The following is an 18816-nucleotide window of genomic DNA, read 5'->3' as shown; positions in this document are numbered from 1 at the left end:
CTAGGGCTTACTCCTTGGTGGCATCCTTTGCTTGGAAAAGCAGGAGTTTATGATCAGCTGGGCAGTAGGAGTGATGCTTGTTTCGCACAGTTCAGCTCTTCTGGTACTGTCGGTCTATGCCTCTTACTACCACAAGATGGTATCTTAAGGGATAGTTTCCCCTCTCTCTATGAAGCTCAATTGAATATTCTGGCTGCTGAGTTTCTGTGTTCACAGAACCTGCACTTTTATCAGAGGTAACAGTGCAAGCTTGCTGGGGCAGGCTGCCTGCTACTGAGTACAGTAGATTCTGTCAAACAGAGCCAAAGGATTTAGACTGATATATCATGTCCGGCATCCATGCAAGTGTTCATCCTCTCTGCACTCCTGCTAACAATCTTAGGCGCTTTGCAACCCCTCTTACAAGTCAAAATTTCAGTGTAGCTTGAAACAGATGCTTGATGTGATGGATCTATTTCAAGAAAAGATCTCTTGTTCTTCCTCTTTGCTCAAGTGGGAGTGATGCCACATGTAGCTGTGATGCTAAGTTTCTCCCTTCCCTTGTCCCTCCAGCGCTCCCGCATCGAGTGGCAGAAGAACAAGTGATAAAGGTCAAGTGTATGAATCCCATTCATTATTCATTTTGGAGTGGAAAACTAAACCTACCTGTATAAAGATCAGTGCAATAACCCCACAATAATTGTGGCGCTCACATTTATATCACAGAACATTGTACTGGGACATCACGTTATTCAGTGTTGTGTTTTGTACTTGGTTACTGTGAGCCATCTCACTAAAAACAGGATGTTGTCAATTGCATTTGGAGCAGAGCAGTAAACAGGAGAAATTGCCTGCTCTGTCTGGAGAACAAAAACCTGTGTCTCTATCAGATTGAACTTAAAAAACATTTGCCTTCCAAACAGCAAGTTGGCCTTCCTTTAGTACCTGTAGCAGTGCTCAGGGTAAGCTTAATGCAGCAGTGCCCACCCTTGATCATTTCCTGAGGCTGGAGACTCTACTAGAGATGTGACAACTTTTCTTTCTACAAGTGTTTCTCATCATTCTGAAAGAAAAGGGAAGAACTCAGAAATATTAAACTATGAGTGACCCAAAGGCTCAAGGTAAAAATCCCCAAACAACTGAAGACATGGAAAAAGATCCTCAAAGGTGTTATTTAGAAGCACTCAGGATTCTTGCAGCCTGACTCAGTGTCTGAAAAATAGGTGTTGTCAAGCAGCTAAAAACTCAACTACAGCCTTTCCTCAGCAGGAACCAGTTGCAATGCCACAGTATCCACAGAGGTTAACGAGTCCTCCCATGAGGTGTGTTTGCCCCCAACCAGTAATAAGGCTCCTCATGGTCACAATTCGTGTCCCGTATCACAAACTTGCCACTGTCCTTTGCGTTCATCAGTTCAGAACATGATGCTGTGTCCCGTGCTCGGCTGGGTCCGCTGAGACTTGCTGGTTCCTGAACCAGGGCAGTTGGCACATCCTGGTCAGGCAGCTGCAGTAGGTGTTTACACACACAGAGGAGGTTCAGCATCTGGGAGGCAGATGATGAATGTCTGACATTTGAACCTCATGGTCACCATTTTGGAAGTCCATCTGATACCATGACTGAAAACAAATCATAGCTTTCAAATTTTGGGGAAATTAGCCTGGATGTGTCTTGAACACATCAGTCAACAGAGAGGTGAGCAAGGTGGTACCAGCACTGGAGTACAGCCGTATCAGTGGCCTTTTACTGACAGCTCAAGCTGGCAAAGAAGTTTGTACTGCAGGCGTAAAATATGGATGTGTGCAGAGCATTTTTCTGATGCAGCTGACAAGCATCTGGCACTGAACATAACCTGCTCAGAGGGAACATCTCCAGGGCTATGCACAGTGCTCTGCAAAGGAGTTGATGTTTTCCTCATAGACTTCTGCTTTATTAAGAAATAGCAGGAGCAGGAACTGGAGGAAATCAGAGGTAATACATAGAACAGTTTACTTAGACTGCACACCTGGAAAAGCAGCATCTGTATATTACTAAAGCTAATAAAGAAATTGATGGAATGATGTCTCCTGAATGTGGCAGTAAATTTTCCCCTGTTGTCACTGAACTCATCAAAGTCTGCTTCAGAGGAAAGCCATTAATCCACAAGCTGATGACTGGTGGTTATGCAAAGATCTGTGGGAGTTTTTTTCCTGGGGGAAATTTCCACTTCAGTTGAAATATACCTAAACAGAACCTGAAAAGCTAACTTTGCTGTGGTACAAGTCAGATTACAGCATCTGAGGTTACAGAAACTTGGCATAAGCCTTTAGCAGACTATAGCATTAGTTTGATAGGAATGGTTGCTCAAGTAACACTGGTTCTAAGGTTTGATCATACTTACACCAATAATGTATGGGTTGTTTGAAATTATTTGCTTGGCTAAAGTTTAAACATTTATCTAAGATCTAAGAGGACACTGTCAGGGAAATCCCTTGATGTAAACATAAATGAGAGTAGAAATAACTCACAAAGCACCTCAAGTAATAACAGGATATGTAGTCAAATAAAGGACAAGATGAGCCATATGCAAGAATGGGCAAAATAGAATGCAAGAGCATGCAACAGATGGCATCTTCAGAGATTCTGTCTCTGAGGGTACTGATGATCTTTACTTATTTTGCTGTGCAAGAATCATTGCACAAAGGACTATTTGTTGTCTGTACCACTCTTTCAGTATCATATTCCTTGTTCCTCCTTTCTTGTTCAATCACAAATCTTCAGATAAAAGAGGCTGGTGTCGTACGTTGATAGCACTGTTTCCACACAATGCAATCTTTCTGATTCAGCCACAGCAAGTCTGGTGGTGAAAGTTCATCAGATAACCACATTAAAAAACTTCATAGCAAGTATTTTGGTGATTTTCTATTAATTTATATTCTATTCTACTCCACCAGCATAGCGTGAACCAGCATCACATGAACCAATTATTCCCATCCATGTAGATAATAAAGGTTTTTTTTTCTGATCCAATGGCATTTTACACTTGACCCATACTAGAAAGAGATAACAGCACAAAGGAAAGGGGTTTTGTAAATGTGGGACAGGAAGGGACCTCCTGTATCATTGATTCAGGTACCTTTGAAAATGTAGGCAAGCACACAACCTCATCCACATGTGAACTGGCACCAAGAGAGGAATATTTCCTTTCCAAAGCTCACAGAATGCCTATGGCTTTGCAAGGAGAGAAGCCAACTCCCAGAGCTAAGAGATGAAAGCTAAAAATAGCCCATAAAGGATTAATTCTAGGATTTTAAAATAAAGCTAATTAACATGCAGAGGAAAGGTGCATGGTCTCCAGGAAGGAGCACACACAGAGTATAGCAGGCAGAGCACCAAAGGAGAAATAAGAGGATATTTGAGGATATTCACTATATATCCTATATTGGATAGAGGACATGCAAAAAAGGTGTGTTTCAGAAAAGACAGAAGTAGAGGGATGAAGCACTTGGAAGAAGCAGAGAAGCAACCACAAAGGATCCCATTTGAAGAGCAGTGAGGATAGCCTTCGGCACTGGCCGAAAGAGAGAGCTTGGTAGTACTAGACCAGGAGGCAAGGTTTTGTGTGTCAGTGCTCAGTGGCTGAAACAGAATGTCATTGATAGACATAGCAAACATGCTTTGCTACAAGAAGTGAATTTCAGCAAGGTGGCTTAAGGGTTGGATGCAAAAGACACTGCATTGCCACAGTGGCACTGTGGTAGAACACTGGGTGCATCATGAACACACAGCGCTTGTGTAGAAAGCTGAAGGCATAATTGGATCTGGAGATGGATGACACACCAAGAGGGCAGGCATGTATCTTGTGTTATGTGCTATACTGAATTACAGCACTGTGTAAGCAATTTTCTCTTATGAAGTAACTCTGAAGGAGTTCATGCATCCTGAGGCAGAAGCACCCTGGGAAATCTGAGCATCATCACAAGGGTGATAGATGAGGCCCTTAGTGATGTGGGTTAGTGATGGACTTGGCAGTACTGGGGAACAGTTGGACTTGATGATCTGAAAGGTCTTTTCCAGCCAAGATTATTCTTTGATCAGATACAAAGCACCAAAACAGGACAGGATGGCAGTCATGGCATGCCATGGAAATAAGGCACTGCATATGAGCAGTATGGCTTATGTCAGGCAGTAAGCATTATCTACAGCTAATGCAAATCAGAAAGCAAATCAGGTTATTCACTTGCTGCACTGCAAAATGAAGACCTATAGCAGCAAAAGGCACAAGGGGAAAATAGGCTCATCCAAAGTAATTTCCTCGTAGCAATTTCCCTGTGAACAACATTAAACAACTACAAGCTTCTTCCTTTTTGCAGAAGACAGAGGACTGGATGGACAGAATTAATTGCCCAGTTCACCATTGGGCTACTTAATATCAAGAAAAGCTGGGGGTTTAACCAGGTGTCTTATGAGAATTAAGTTCATTTAGTAACATCTTTTCTGCCTGCCCCATTTAGAACCTTTGAACTTTATAGCCACTTCCACACAAATGTAACAGAAGGGTAGATTTCTTTGTGGGAATTGGTGGCTTTCACAACAGCATACAGAAAGAACCTCAACTCGCTGTTGAGAGAAATCTGAGCAGTACAGCAACCTGTTAAAAGCAAACCAGGGTACATGGGTTTAATTTTGCAATAGGGAGACCTGGTATGTGTTTGACAAAGTCCCTAGGAGAACTGCAGGGGAAAGAAAAGCTGCAGCACCATCAAGCCTATGAAATGAGGTCAGCTTCACAGCCTTCACAGCTGCAGGAGGTTGCTTTTGGAGGCAGAAGACACAAATGGCACCTTTTTCACTTAAAGACATTCTTTATTCAATCTTTTTTATATACAATATTATTTTTAATCTGTAAAAAGTACATATGCAGGATTCCAGGTCAGAGGCAGAAGGTTTCCACATCAGAAGGCAGACTTTTGCCCTTTCATTATTTTGGAGGAAAAATAATCTGTCCATTTTAGACAAAGCAAGAATAAAGGCAGAATTCAAATCCAACCTCCACCAAGCGATTAGGATTAAAGGCAACAATTCACCATAACAAGTCAGGCTGTCTCCTTTGACTTTGATGGTTCACAGCTTCCCTGGGCAATTCCAGAGCAGTTTGTTAAGAAGGGGCTGACAGCCAAAGCAGCTAGTGCTTATCATCTCTACTACAGGTGTATGCACATAACCTGCAAAAGAGCTTGGGTTTCCTCTTTGGATGGCAACTCAAACTCTTGAGTCAGAAGACTGTTTCTCAACATTCAAGGAGTGGAAAAAGGATGTCTTACCAGGGTGAACAGATTTCCAAACTACAGTGTGGATCAAGAGCTCGCTTTCATATTGCTCTGGTAACAAGAAGCCTGTTTCTTATTTGTCCCCTTAAAAACATGGACATAAAGGATGGTATTACAGGGAGTTTGTATTCTCACTTTTCAGAACCCAGACACTCAACATACAAATCTTGTAAAACACTGGGTGGGAATATGTCAGTGACTGGGAGGTAGAAGACACTGATCCACAAATTTGAATTGGGGGATAAAGAAGCCTCAGAGCTATGACTGGCACAGGGAACTACTCTTTGTTCCCTTTATTCCAGGGCACTTATTATTTTTCATACTTTTCTTAAACATTCCATTTTTAAGGACTACATTAGGCAGCAAAATGAACACCCCACATATTCAGGGGGTTTTGTTTTGCTAAGAGGACAAAGCTAAGAAGCTGACTTCTTGACTGCAGGACACACAGCTCCAGGGTGGTCACTGGAAGCTGCAGAAATCTGGCTTCTTTGAAAACTCAAGCTCAAGTCTTATGAAAAAGTTTACTGCAGATCCTGACAACAGGCAAACTTAAGGCTCGGATTAGGAAAAGAACTGAACATCCTTGTTTTGACTGCATGCAAACAGGAAATAGGCAATTCTGGGATTTCCAGGCTCTTGCCCAGATCCAGTGTGCCAAAACCGTACATTATTTTCTGTTCTTTATTTCATCCTGTAAGGGGAGAGGGTATTGTAGAAATTGGTAAAATGGGACAGCTACCTAAAGAAAAGGATGATTGTTTTGTTAGAGAATACAGTGCAAGACTTGGAAACAACTAGGACTAAAGAGTCATTTTGTGCTTAAATTTACACTCTATCTTCATGAAAGTAAGACAGCAGCAACAGAATGAAATGGCAATATTCTACTGTACCTTCTGTACCCAGAGGGGAAACAGTCTGAGCTTTGGGTTGTAACACCATTCTGCGCATCAGAACCTAATTCTCTGTGAAGGACTCAGGACAAGGACACATCAGAGGTTTCAATATCCATAGTGCTTGGTTATTATGCACACACCTTGTCCATAACCTGTTAGTTCCAAACTCAGTTTGCTCTAGGGAAATCTCAGGATAAGATTCATGAATGACACAGTAATTAGTCCTTAAAATTCATTATTTTTGATAGACTGCGCACATCCATAGCTTCTGGAGGAAAAGGGTAGTTTGTGTTTTAAAAAGTGACAGACATTGTCACAAAAAGTGACAGCCATTGGGGTAACCAGAAAATGGGAAGCAAGTGTTCTTTATTTGGTACCTGCTGCTTGTCTACACAAAGAAGAAATAGCAGTGCTGTATGTCTGCTTTCAGAAAAATAACTATCCCAGAACATGAAATGGCTTAGGTCCTCAACGCACGCATTCTTGTGGGGATGAGTTAAACCCATTGGGATTCATGAAAGAACTAATTTGAAGGGTTGCTCTTTAATTCATGAGAGGGGATAGAGGAGCAGCAATAAGAACTTGGCTGTTTATGGAACTCCAGAATTCTGTCCTTGCCCTTCCTGTGAACAGACTGGCAGCCATTCTACAGGTGCATTCATCAGGAGATGTATGAGAATGGGTGATATGGGGTGCAAAGTGCTTTTTTTTGGTATTTATATCTTTTAACAGAGGAATCTGCTTTTCCTCTTTCTCCTTTGTACCTGGAGAAGTTGAGGAGAACAAGGAAATCAAGTGCAGTTTTAAACTAGCAATGGGAAAAAACTCAATTTGAAAACACAACCTATCTGAACTTTGGGAAATGGAAAATGACCAGCTCTTCAGTAAGCCACTGAATACCAATTAGAAATATAAGCTAATGTGGGACTAGTAAGAAGAATTAATTTATTAAGTGACTTATGATTTTAGAGAAACAATTACTTGATTCAATATTATGTACTATATCAATTCCTTTCTTGGTTCTTCAACTATTTTAAGCTACTGCTCCAACTTAGAATAACTAAGCAGCTGGTATTAAGGTAAAAACATGGAGATTGGAGCTTTTTCCAAGCTCTGTGTCTTCCTCCTCTGAAAATAAAGTAACTTTCTGGAAAAAAAGCATCTGATAGCATTTTTTTTCTTAGACCACGATTTCTATGTCTAAGTTAGTGTCAAGAGATGAGTGAAAGAAAATTTTATGGGGACATTCTACTATACAGTCAGATATGATAGAAAAGCTTTTCTATATAAAAACATCTTTTGAAGGGAAAAATAGCACTCACTCCCTTTCTATCTGATGCTGTACTGCTGTAGCTCACTGAAGAGTTCTACCATTCACCTCTGTATGAAAACACAATCAAGACCTTTTAAAGACTCAACCTGTGTGCTAAATAGGAGGGAAAGGAGCATCTCACAGCTCCTTTTCAGCAAAGGGGTCAGTCACCATGGCAAAAGGATTGAGAGCTATAAAGGGGAACAGAAAGAATAATTTGAGCTGTAAGGATTCTGAAAAAACAGTTAAAAAGAAAAAAAAAAAAGAGAGAGATTGAAATGTACCTGAAAAGACTAAAATTTCTTTCAGTAACTAAGTGAAGACTGAAGCAGACTCCATGTCCATGTGAGTGATGCACAGCACAGCCCAGGAGCTCCTGGGAAAAAAAAAACAATCCATGCAGGTCGCAGCATCTCATTTATCATAAACTAATGGAAGAAAGAGACTTTAGTTTCTTTTTCCATCCCTTTGTCAGAGACGTTTCCAAAGAAAATCATGCTGATTTTGTACCAGAGCACCCAGAAGAAAAGGAGTTTTCTAAATTAAATCAAAGGCAGCTTTGGGCTTCTGTCATACACAAACCTGCAAAGAAGGTTCTGTCAGTAGTATCCAACTGACGAAATTTAACTTTTAGGAAAAATCTAGATTGTTTAGAAAAATATAAACCAACAAACTCCTGCTGCTTAGCTCAAGGGGAGAGAGCATTTTTTAAGTGCCATCTATTGTATCCACCTGCAGAAATCATGAGATACAGTTTTTCTCATTTTGTCATCTCTGTTTTTTTAGCTAAAAGAACTAGGATTAACAGAAGAATTTTTTTTTTCCATGTGATATGATTTCTGGGGAAGGGAAACTCAGGTTCTACCCCTGCAACTCGCTCCAGATCCTGACTGTAGCTTGCCAAATGAACAAAGCCCATGTTGCTGACAGAGAGCTACAAAGCAAATGCTTACTAAATGGGTTTTTTTTGGTTGCAAGCATACAACACAGATCTTTCAGCATTACTCTGAAAAGGGGAAAATGAGGAGGTAACAGTTTTTATAGTTTAAAGTTTAGCTTTAATAGCTTAGTGGCCCTGAGAATGGCTACCAGTCTGGACAAACAGATGCTCCTTAGGAAATTCAGAGAGGTACAGAAAGCAATTCAAATCCTGCTGCTGCTGGTGCAGTGATGTTGCTTTTGTTGTTGCTTTGTTCATGCCATCCTCAAACAAATAAAAAAATAAAAAAGAAAATCTAGGTATTTGGAAGCCACCTGATCTGAAGAGGTGACTGGTGTGTGTTCCTTGTTCAGAACAGCAGCAGCAGCAAGTTCCTCTCCCTAGATGGGAAAGCCTCTTCTTCCTTATGCTGCTGTGCTTCTATTAAACAACAGATTCCATGTCTTGCTAAGGTTCAAAGCGCATGAAGTCTCTGTCCTGCAAATACCACACTAATGTGTTTTGGTCATGTATAAAACAGAACTTTTAACTTATCTATATGTTGAAGAGCTTCATTTCCCACGCTGGTACGTGCTTGACTCAAGAGGTCTAGTCTGTCTCCTCTCCTGCTTAAAAGTCTCAAGTGGTCCATGTAAACAAAACAGAGCTGAAAACAGTCTCTCTTTCTCTTCATAGAGCTGTTTTTATTGATATGTAGGATTTCCTGATAGTGTGGTGTTGGCTAAATGTAAAACAGGCAGAGGATGAGCTTCTGTGTTAAAAACCCAGTTGTCTAATGGTAGAAGGTCATCATTGGAGAACAGCAGATACAAATACCTAGACATTAAGAGAGAAAGATAAAACAGTGGGTATTAAAGCAGAGAAATAGAGAAGCAGGGGTAACACAGCAGCTTCAGGCCCCAGCAGTCAGCAGCTAAAGCTATAAACAAGTTACTTGCTTGCAATCTTTGTATAGCACCTACACAACCTTCTTCATTATAATGATTTGAAGAGTCATTTTTATTATGATCAAGACCTTCAATGAAAAATTGTTATAAAGGCAGCATTTTAATCTTTCCAAGTAACTTCTGTTTTTCAAGACTCCTTTTGAAGGCTTGCAATGTAAACAAACATCAAGACACCAAGCAAAAGGATTTGGAGAACAGGGCAGCAGAGATTAAGTTGGCAAAAAAGTCTTCTTAATAGAGTAAACCCATATGGAAATGGTTTAATCCAAACCAAAGATTTCAAAGAAGCACAAGAGAAGCCAGGTACCTGACTTGTCAATGCCATGCTGGAAGATGGTTCAGCTTCTGGTGGGAGGAAACGGGCCAATATATTGTGCAGACAGGATTCATAAACATTGTACATTATAAAGCAATGCAGAGTAAATGAAGCATGGAACAAGATTAAGGTTTCTGGACATACATGGATGAAGAGTATTTCTTGGTTCTTTTTTCTTAATACACCCTTTTGATGTGGCTGTGCTATACTTTGTAGAAGATATTGGTGGAAGAGATCTTTGTCAAGGCTTCCAAACTCAGCTGCTAAAATTCAAGCGACATTTATTTGTCCTGTTGTAGAAAACCTGACTGCGCAAGTGTAACATCATGGGTGCATAGGATTTCTCAGCTCCTTTCTTGCTTTCCTGCTGTCAAGAAAATGACAGGTTTTGCAGCATGTGACCAGGAAAGGGTGTCACTCCCATTAGTGGGCTCTGTCACGTTCAGAATGTGCACACATGTGGTTCTGCCTTCGTTCTGCTGAGACTGCTCCTACTTTGCTCTCTCTCAGTCAGGGGCTGATAGTGTCTACTGTCTGCAGCCATGTGTCACAGCCTGATCACTCTCCCGGGGGCTTTATTTACCAGTTGTATCTGCAGAACAACTCTGTAAGTGAAGCTCTACTTCTTCCCTTCCTCCCCAGTTAACTGCTTAGAGATGAAAATTCCTAGTTGAGATGATTCAGCTTTGTCCTGCATGCCTAGTCCCTTTCTCTACATTTTTCATTTGTCTTTAAAGCGTCATTCATTTTCTTTCCTCCTTACTCCTGTCTTGCTTTCTCCCTCTGTAGCTCTCCAAACTCTTTCTCACTACAGCAGCAATATTTCACCTTACTCAAATTCACCTTCGTAACTTGATTCACATTTTTCCTTTGAATAATGTAGCAACCTATGTCTATGTTTTGCTCCTTCCCACTCAATAGCTACCTTCTTGCCACTCCTACTGGCCAAACTGTCATAATTTGCCCACTATATATGCTGAGCCAAAGTATCCAAGCACCAACAGAGCATGCTTGGGAGAGGTATCAATTTTGAATTTCAGTGAAATGAAGATGCAGAATTCACCATAGCAGAAAAGATCTGTGTAGGCATTCCATGACACACGTTTTATGCCCCTCTTCTGAGGGATATTTTAATTTTCTTTATGGCATTACACCCAACCCTTCTGTCTTTATTTTCATTGCCATCTGCACTATCCTGACCTTATGTTCTCTATTTTATCTCAAGGTGATACCAGTTTCTGGTTTGGCTATGCCAATTGCATAAAACATCAGATATCTAATACCCAGCTTTCCAATAAAACTTTGTTTCACAAATAAGAAATGGTCCAAACCAAAAGTTAATAAAAATTTCTGAGTTCTTTCCTAGAACTGTCTTCTTCTACAATGCTTTCACTGCAGTACATCCGAGCGATGCATCAGTGAACTTTCAGATACCCTTGTGATTATTTAAGATGCAGACGGGATTCTGGTGATACTTCAAAGGTCAGCCTTGTCACCACAGAAGTCCCTTAGGAGCAGATTTCATTCTCCAATTTAGCTTTTATAGGCAGATCTATCATATCAGATCAGCTCCTGGGGAGGTATTGCTTCTATGACTGGACCCATTTGGAACTGCTGCCTCTCTCTGTGGGAGTACAGCCTTTTGTCTCCAGAAAATGAAAGAGTAAGTGAAATAAAATTAGACAACAGAGGAAGCAGCAGTGGCTTTCTTTTTATAACAATAACATGGGGTAAAAAAGGATTCTGACCATGGAGAGCAATTTGGTAAGGAGACAGAAGAACACAATAGCCAGACTCTCCCTTTACACACGATGAACTCAGAGCCCCATCTTGCCAGTGAAACATGTTGTGGTTGCCTGAAGCAGACACCCATACTGCCACTTTCAGGACCTGCTGCATTTTGAGCTCCCAATACCCAAAATCAGTCTTCATGTACATCAGCTACAGCTAAAGCCTGAACATTTAAGATTGGTGATACTGCAAACTCTGTATAGAAACCCTGTTTATTCTGCAAGCCTGCATGACTGCCAAGTGGTTACAACCATTTCTTTGTCATATAACTGTATTGTAAAGACAGAAAGGGCACCTTAATGCATCTTTGCTGCTGACAAAGGGAGGTATCATCACTTCCATCACACATTGTCATAAAGTGGTGTAGATAGATAAGCAGAGGCAACAACTCCTAATAGCAGTTCTGGCTTCATTCACACTGCCAGCAGTGGCTTCTGGCTATGGATTTACCCAACTAAAACATTCTCCTAGGTGTTACGGAGGAGGAAAAAAAAACATAGGGAATATAGCCATCTTAGACACTTTTCCAGAAGCAGACCATTCACAGGATTTCAGGGAGGTAATTCAGGAATCCTGGTAGATTTAAATGCCAGAACAATATAACTAAATTTACTGGTGTAACTTAGGTATCAGGAAAATTGTCACACATTAGAAGGGAAAACCCCAGAGTGATCCCAACCATGTGACAAGAGTGCTCTTGATGGCTGGTTTGTGTCAGTTCCAGAGGAGATGAATACACGCTAGCTCAGGTTTAATAAAATCCCCCTAACATATGCCTATCTTTATGATAGTTTTTTATGTTGCATCATGTCTGTAAGTCAGAGGTTACGACAGCATTTCTTGTTATTAAATAGAAACATGGTGGAAGACCAATGACTTTGAACATTTTTACCTTGAATCAAATATGCAACAGAGTGCATTAGCTTATGCAGGGTGGACTACAGGTGCCCTATTGATTTGACTAAAAGGAAAAATATGCATGTAAGTATGTAAGAGATTATAAAATAGGCCTGAAACTCTTGCTTACACTAAAAAGCATTCTAGAAAAATTATGGGATACAGCCATTCAAGGGCATGAAGGACTTTTGTTCTATGCATTTACTCCTTTCCAGTGACACGCAGAGGAGAAACATATTCTACAATATCAGAGCATAGCATGTACTTGTATGTGACATGTCAAGTCAGTGTATCTGTCTTTAAAACTAAAACTCTCCCAGTATAAGTGTCTTGTTTGGGAAATTCCACTTGTATTTTCTGCTGGTAGAAGGGCTATCTGGGACTCTAAAGCTGGGAAAAAATGAAAGCCCAAAGCATAAACCACTCTGACAAGACAAGGGATTATTTGCTGACCCACCACATTCTTCTTGAATCATGTGGCTAGCATTTAGAGTCAGAGGCAAGAGTGAAGAGAACTTACTTCAAAGTTTCAGCAAGGAAAAAACTCTGCTGTACATCATCATATGTAGGAGATGAGGAATAGACATCCTTGACACCAGAAAAGCCACCGCTGACTCGGCAATACTTGTCAATTGCCTGCAAAGAGGAAGGGGAAAGGAGAATTTAACTGTAGAGCAAAATCTGGAAACGTGAAAGGCTCAGGCTCGATCAACGAAGGGTCCACCCACCAAATTCATGTCTCAGTTTAAAGGCAAGGATGTTGTGCAGGACACTATCGAATGCTTTGCACAAGTCCAGGCTGACGACACCAGCTGCTCTGCCCCTATCCATCAGTTCTGTAGCCCCATCATAAAAGGCCACCAAATTGGTCAGGCAGGATTTGCCCTTAGTGAAGCCATGTTGGCTGTCACCAATCATACTGTACTCATCTTTAGGGAATGTTGATTTCATCTTATAAACTCCTCTAGCTGCTGTTCTCTCCCCACATTTCCATCTCCTACATGTGCTCTTCTCCAGTTCCCCTTTATACAGTGGAAACTCTAGTCAGCTTGTGTGCTGGACTGCAGGAGAGCTCTTTAATCTTTAAAGCATAAAGCTTAAATCCATAAACATTCCATGCAGAAAGGGGCCAATGGATCCATGATTCACAAATCACCCAGCTAGTCAGCTGCAACACAGTACTGCAAAAAGCACAATGGAAGAGGAGGAGACTGGAAAGAAGGCGTTAGTAGCTCAGAGGACCTCTCGCCCACACTTTCATTATTCCACTCACATGCACAACCTTACAGCACACAAGGATATCATCCATTAAAACCAGCTCCAAAGCAACAACTCTGAAATGATTCACAGGTTATTTGTGCTTCCCTGCTGCTTTGGCTGTGTTTCCTCAGCAGATGCCAACTCTTCTAATAGATTCATGCAGGGACAGAAAAGGCACAGTGATGAAGGAAAACATTTGGTTCAGGATGTCTGTCATTACCAACTACCGAACACATCTACATGTAGTTCAGTAATCTATGATTCTGCCTGTTAGCTCCATGAAGTTTTTTCTGCATGGTGCTTGAGGCCTAGATTTTAATTAATGGGTTTTGCCAGTTATACTCAACAGAAGCTATGGGGAATCAAGGCAGGGGAACAAATAAGTTTTGAATGATGTCCCTTTCTAGGCAGAGAAAACAAATTCAATCAAACTTAACTCTTCAAGGTCCTTACTATAGCCTCTGCATACTAGAAGTATTGGGAAACAAAGGAGAATTTTCTACTGAATACAGACACAAAGAATGCTGGCACATGCCATTACTGAAATCAGGAGAAAAAGTGAAAAGACAACTGAGGAAGGTATCTAGGACAGTGAGTCACAGCACATCAGGTACTACAGCTAACCTTCCGCTAGTATGCAGGAGGTTGCTTACTTCCCACTCTCACCCTGTGGAAGTGTGAGGTTGTTCATAGACCAAAGAATAATGCAGACTGTACAGAGTTCTTTCAAAATCCTGAACATTTAAAAACCTTCCTTAAAAGGAAGCACCAGACACTGGCAAAAGGATGTTACTAGAATGGCTGTGGCTCTAGAGCCTGAGCTTATGCCAAGAAAGGTATAGTGTTCCCTGGCAAGCTGGAATCCTCACTGTAACTCCTTATCTCCAGTGGAGCTTTCTCCAAGTTCAGATGGCAATGCTCCCTTTCTGTTGTGACTTGAGCCTCAAAGGAAAAACTGTCTGGATAAATTCTTTTCAGATGTGATGACTGGTGCAGTCCAGGCTACATTGAGACTATTCACATGCTGGGATTTGGCTTGACCAGGTTTTTCTCTACAGTCTGGACAGAAAGGTGTACGCATCACACCTAGCCCAACAACATCATATGCGTGATGATCTCTTTGCATGCTCATGCACAGCACAACTGATGCTGGATACCACATGGTAGAAAACAAGTGAAAAAAAAAGGAAAAGGAAAAAAGTAATTGCTTGGCTGACTTCTGCAGAACTAATGCATACCCTGCTTGTGGAACCATCTGCATGTTCCTTGCCACAAGTCCTGCTGCTGCTAGGCAGTTGTCATATGAATAAACAAGAGCCAAAGTGCTTTGCTTTCTAGGCAGGAAATGAAGGCCTCCTCTTGTCACTATCCCCTTGTTTGTAATACTGCAGAATGTGACCTTGCCTCTGCTCTGAGCATAGCAAGAAGGGGGGAAAGCTCCAATGGTTATAATCCTGCCAGAATTTCTAGCATGCAGTGTCTGACCTTGAAGGTGCTCCTCTGGTCAGTGACTCGGCAACGCTGACACTGCATGCCACAGCTCAGACAGGAGAAACTTGCAATGATGGTGGCAAAATTAACAGAAGGAACAAATGGTTCCCTTGTTAGGACACTGTCTTCTTCCCCCTCAAGAATTACATCCCCAAATGAGCATAGGAAACACAACTTGTTTACTCTGGAGAGTGTAGGATAACAGCACTGAGATCTCACTCTGTGCTGTACAGGTCTCATATTTGGATAACTAAGTGCAAGACTGGTGAAGCTAGCAGGCTAGGAACCTGAAGAAAGGAAATGTGTGGTTTATATTGATACCCTCCCTCTTACAATTATGAAGTAGTCTTATATCTTCAGAAATCTCTCTTCAGGGAGACAGCCTCTGGCTAGACTGGAGTTCATGGCAGGTTGAGGATTTATCCTAGCTTATGAGAGATCCAGACACTGCAGGTAGTAGTATTGAGCTGTAGAGGAAATGTTCTCTGAAAGATTGCTATACAGGTGCTCATTTACCAGTGCATAAACAGACTATCCTTGATTCAGAGGTGTACAGCACTTACGGACACTGGCTGAAATGCGTGGTGCTGTAGACAAGCTACTTAAAAAGCACTTGAAATCTGCAGTGTTCTGCCTTCTCACAGATCTCAGAGTACTTAATGTAGAGGCATCTGATTTGCCACCTAGATACCCTTCCACTCAAGAGATGAAGACCACTCTCCTTGACAAAACAATGCTAACATTTTAATGCACCCTAACATACAGAGAAGTCCTAGATGACTGGAAGGGTATCAAGGTAGTGACAGAACAAGGGGTAACAGGTTAAAACTTAAAGAGGGGAGGTTTAGATTGGATATAAGGAAGAAATTCTTTACTGTTAGGGTGGTGAGGTACTGGAATGGGTTGCCCATGGAGGTTGTGAATGCTCCATTCCTGGCAATGTTCAAGGCCACATTGGACGAAGCCTTAGGTGACATGGTTTAGTGTGAGGTGTCCCTGCCCATGGCAGGGGGGTTGGAACTGGATGATCTTAAGGTCCTTTCCAACCCTAGCTATTCTATGATTCTATGATTACGTGGCATTGGCAGTCTGAATAATTTTACGATAGCAGACCTGATGTTAGTTCCAAACAACTATAGAAACACATGTAAAAAATATAGGAGAATAAGAGTACAACTGACACAAATCAGCACGATTTTACAGGAAACTATCCCACTCACAGGCTTGCTCTCATTCTTTGAAGTCTACAAAATTGACAGATAAAGGGAACTGCAGAGCCGTAATAAACTTGACAAGGTTCTAAAGCAATTGACATGGTACCAAGAGATGTTAAGACAAAGCTGCACTATACCATAGCAATATCACTATCTTAATTTAAAACTGACTGACAGTGCTCTAAAACCACCCTGGCAATACAAAATCATCACCAAACAGAGCTGCTTCTCACAGAGATCCACGAGGAGAGGTCTGAAGTTTTATCAACCACTACAACACTACTGCTGGCAAAAATGACATAGATAAATAACAGCAGACAGTGTAATTTGTATTTAGCAACTGGAGCCCAAGCAAAGTGAGTTTCATATAATCAGGCACATAGCCCTAAATTTAGACAGAAAGGCTGCCCGGATTTAGAACCAGATTAGTCTGGAAAGTCAAGACACAGAGACACTTCAAATAATTCAGTGGCCACATGAGACAATTCAATCTGAGTTCCTGCTAGGATACTGTGGCAGGTGCACACACAGGGACAGTAAACAAGAGCAGGAACATCATTTGACTTTTGCACAGGGCTGTGGGTAAAGTCAAAACTGGAATATGAAATCCTAGAATTCATTTTCACGCAAGGATAATGAACTGATGTGGGTGCAGACATGAGGAGAAAATGCTTCACAGCGAGAGACAATACAATTTGTTTACCATCTTAAGTAGACTCAGTAGCAAGCTTATTACAATCTAGGAAAACTCTTTGGAAAGAAAACATGAAGGAATAAAAGACAGTTCAATATGGATATGAAGTCATAGGAAAATCCAGTGACTGACAGCTGAAACTAGACAAATTCGAATGTGAAATAAAGCATGTATTTTTAACAGCAATTAAATAATATATAATAATAAGCAAATTAATTAATGGAACCAAGTATGAGAAGAAGTGGATTTTCTAGTTACTTTTAGTCAAATCAAGAGTAGAACAGAAGATGAGATAGTGAACTCTTGCCAAATACATGTATCTCAGCTCAAAAATGACACAAAGTGATATTTCAGGGGCTATAACACATAGGGAGGCCAGCTGATCTATGCTATTTAGAAATAAAATAGGATCAGATCCCAGCTCTCTCAGCTCCTCTGAGGGTGTTTTTGTGGTTGCATGTGTGGTGGTTCTTGACTACGCCAACAATATGCTCATAAAAACTGTGCTACTTTCTCACCAGCTGTGGTACTCATGGCTTCCAACCCGTGAACTCTGAACCTGTGTTTTTCTCACTTTCAACCCATGCCTGGCTCTCTTCTCTCTTCTTGGCTTCATTAAGTAGAGAGTTATAGGTCTTTCCACTCCATCTTACTGTTAATCCCCAGTTTGCCTGAAGTGAGCCTGAACTTGAGATCTTCTATATTACTTTCACTGTAAGCAGAAACTCTGACTGAACTCTGCAGCCTCCATGGTACAACCTTACTTTGTCAGGCATGCAAGTCCCCAACAAATAGTTGAACCCTTCATTCACACATCTTAGATTAGTAATTGGCTTTACATACCTAATGCAAAGTGGTGGCTCTTACTGCTTTCAAATAATTAGCCTAAAAAGGATTTTAGTCATTTTCTGTATTTAACCTGAATATCTTGCATGCATATTTCTGTAATACGTTAGCCAGCCCCCCCAGCATACCCAATATAAGATGGACATTGTCTCTAGTACAGTCTCTAGCTAAGTACAGTATTAGGGAGAATTAGCCTTTTTTTTTTATTAGGAAAGAGGTAGAGACCCTTGATTCCCTTGATTGAGGGAATATAAGATTCAACTTCCTGGTTCTTCCCCACAGTCACTGTATTTGGAACTATGTGACTGAACAGGCCTTGGTCAAAGCACGTCTGTACTAAAATGCTCAAGTTTTGTCCAACAATCTAGATTATAAGGCCAAAAAAAGAAGCTGCCAATTGTGAAAGATAAAGAAAGTACAGTACAAAGGTCTGCATACGCATACAATCCAGCCCTCTGTGCAAATCCCTACTGGTAAGAGGCGGTGAGAGCTGTGGGCTGGGAATGTTAATGAAACCTCAGTCATGCAAGTATACTTAAAAGCCAGGTGGTTCTGCATTGTATCCCAGATCATCTCTAAAGAGTTCTTAAACTGGCAGAAGCAGACATCTGACATATCAGTGAGCTAACCCAAACCCATTTGGGTGGGGATGTATTCATCCATTCAAGCCAGCAAATAAGGGACACCACCAAGAACTCAGGCATCAAACAACAAGTTAGACCATGTTCAGTGTAGAAAAAAAAGACCATTTAGAACGCAGAAACAAAACTCTGTTTCCACAGAAGTTTAAAAGAACAACCAGACTTCTGATGAGGAAACTATCATTCACCACAAGAAGTCTGTAATACAGATTTCAAAGTATGCTTCAGTGGTTGAGAGGCAAAAGGAAAGCAAACACAGTGTTGTACAAGAGCAGCAAGCCAA

The 18816-nt window shown here is 41.1% G+C and overlaps 1 protein-coding gene across 1 annotated transcript in view; it reads right to left on the bottom strand.

The window, feature by feature from the left end:
- Positions 1-4803: 4803 nt before the first annotated feature.
- Positions 4804-18816, bottom strand: part of MAN1A2 (mannosidase alpha class 1A member 2) — a 128110-nt gene continuing 114097 nt past the window's right edge. The window contains exons 12-13 of the mRNA XM_005146631.3: positions 12908-13023; positions 4804-9252 (exon numbers count right to left, since the gene is read on the bottom strand). Coding sequence (XP_005146688.2) covers positions 9120-9252; positions 12908-13023 — 249 coding nt within the window. The 3' untranslated portion in view covers positions 4804-9119. The remainder of the gene's footprint in view (positions 9253-12907; positions 13024-18816) is intronic.

This window comes from Melopsittacus undulatus, chromosome 2 (genome assembly GCF_012275295.1).
Source record: "Melopsittacus undulatus isolate bMelUnd1 chromosome 2, bMelUnd1.mat.Z, whole genome shotgun sequence".
Lineage (NCBI taxonomy): Eukaryota > Metazoa > Chordata > Aves > Psittaciformes > Psittaculidae > Melopsittacus > Melopsittacus undulatus.
The sequence above is the reverse complement of the archived record's forward strand: the minus strand, read 5'-3'. Positions and strand labels throughout refer to the sequence as shown.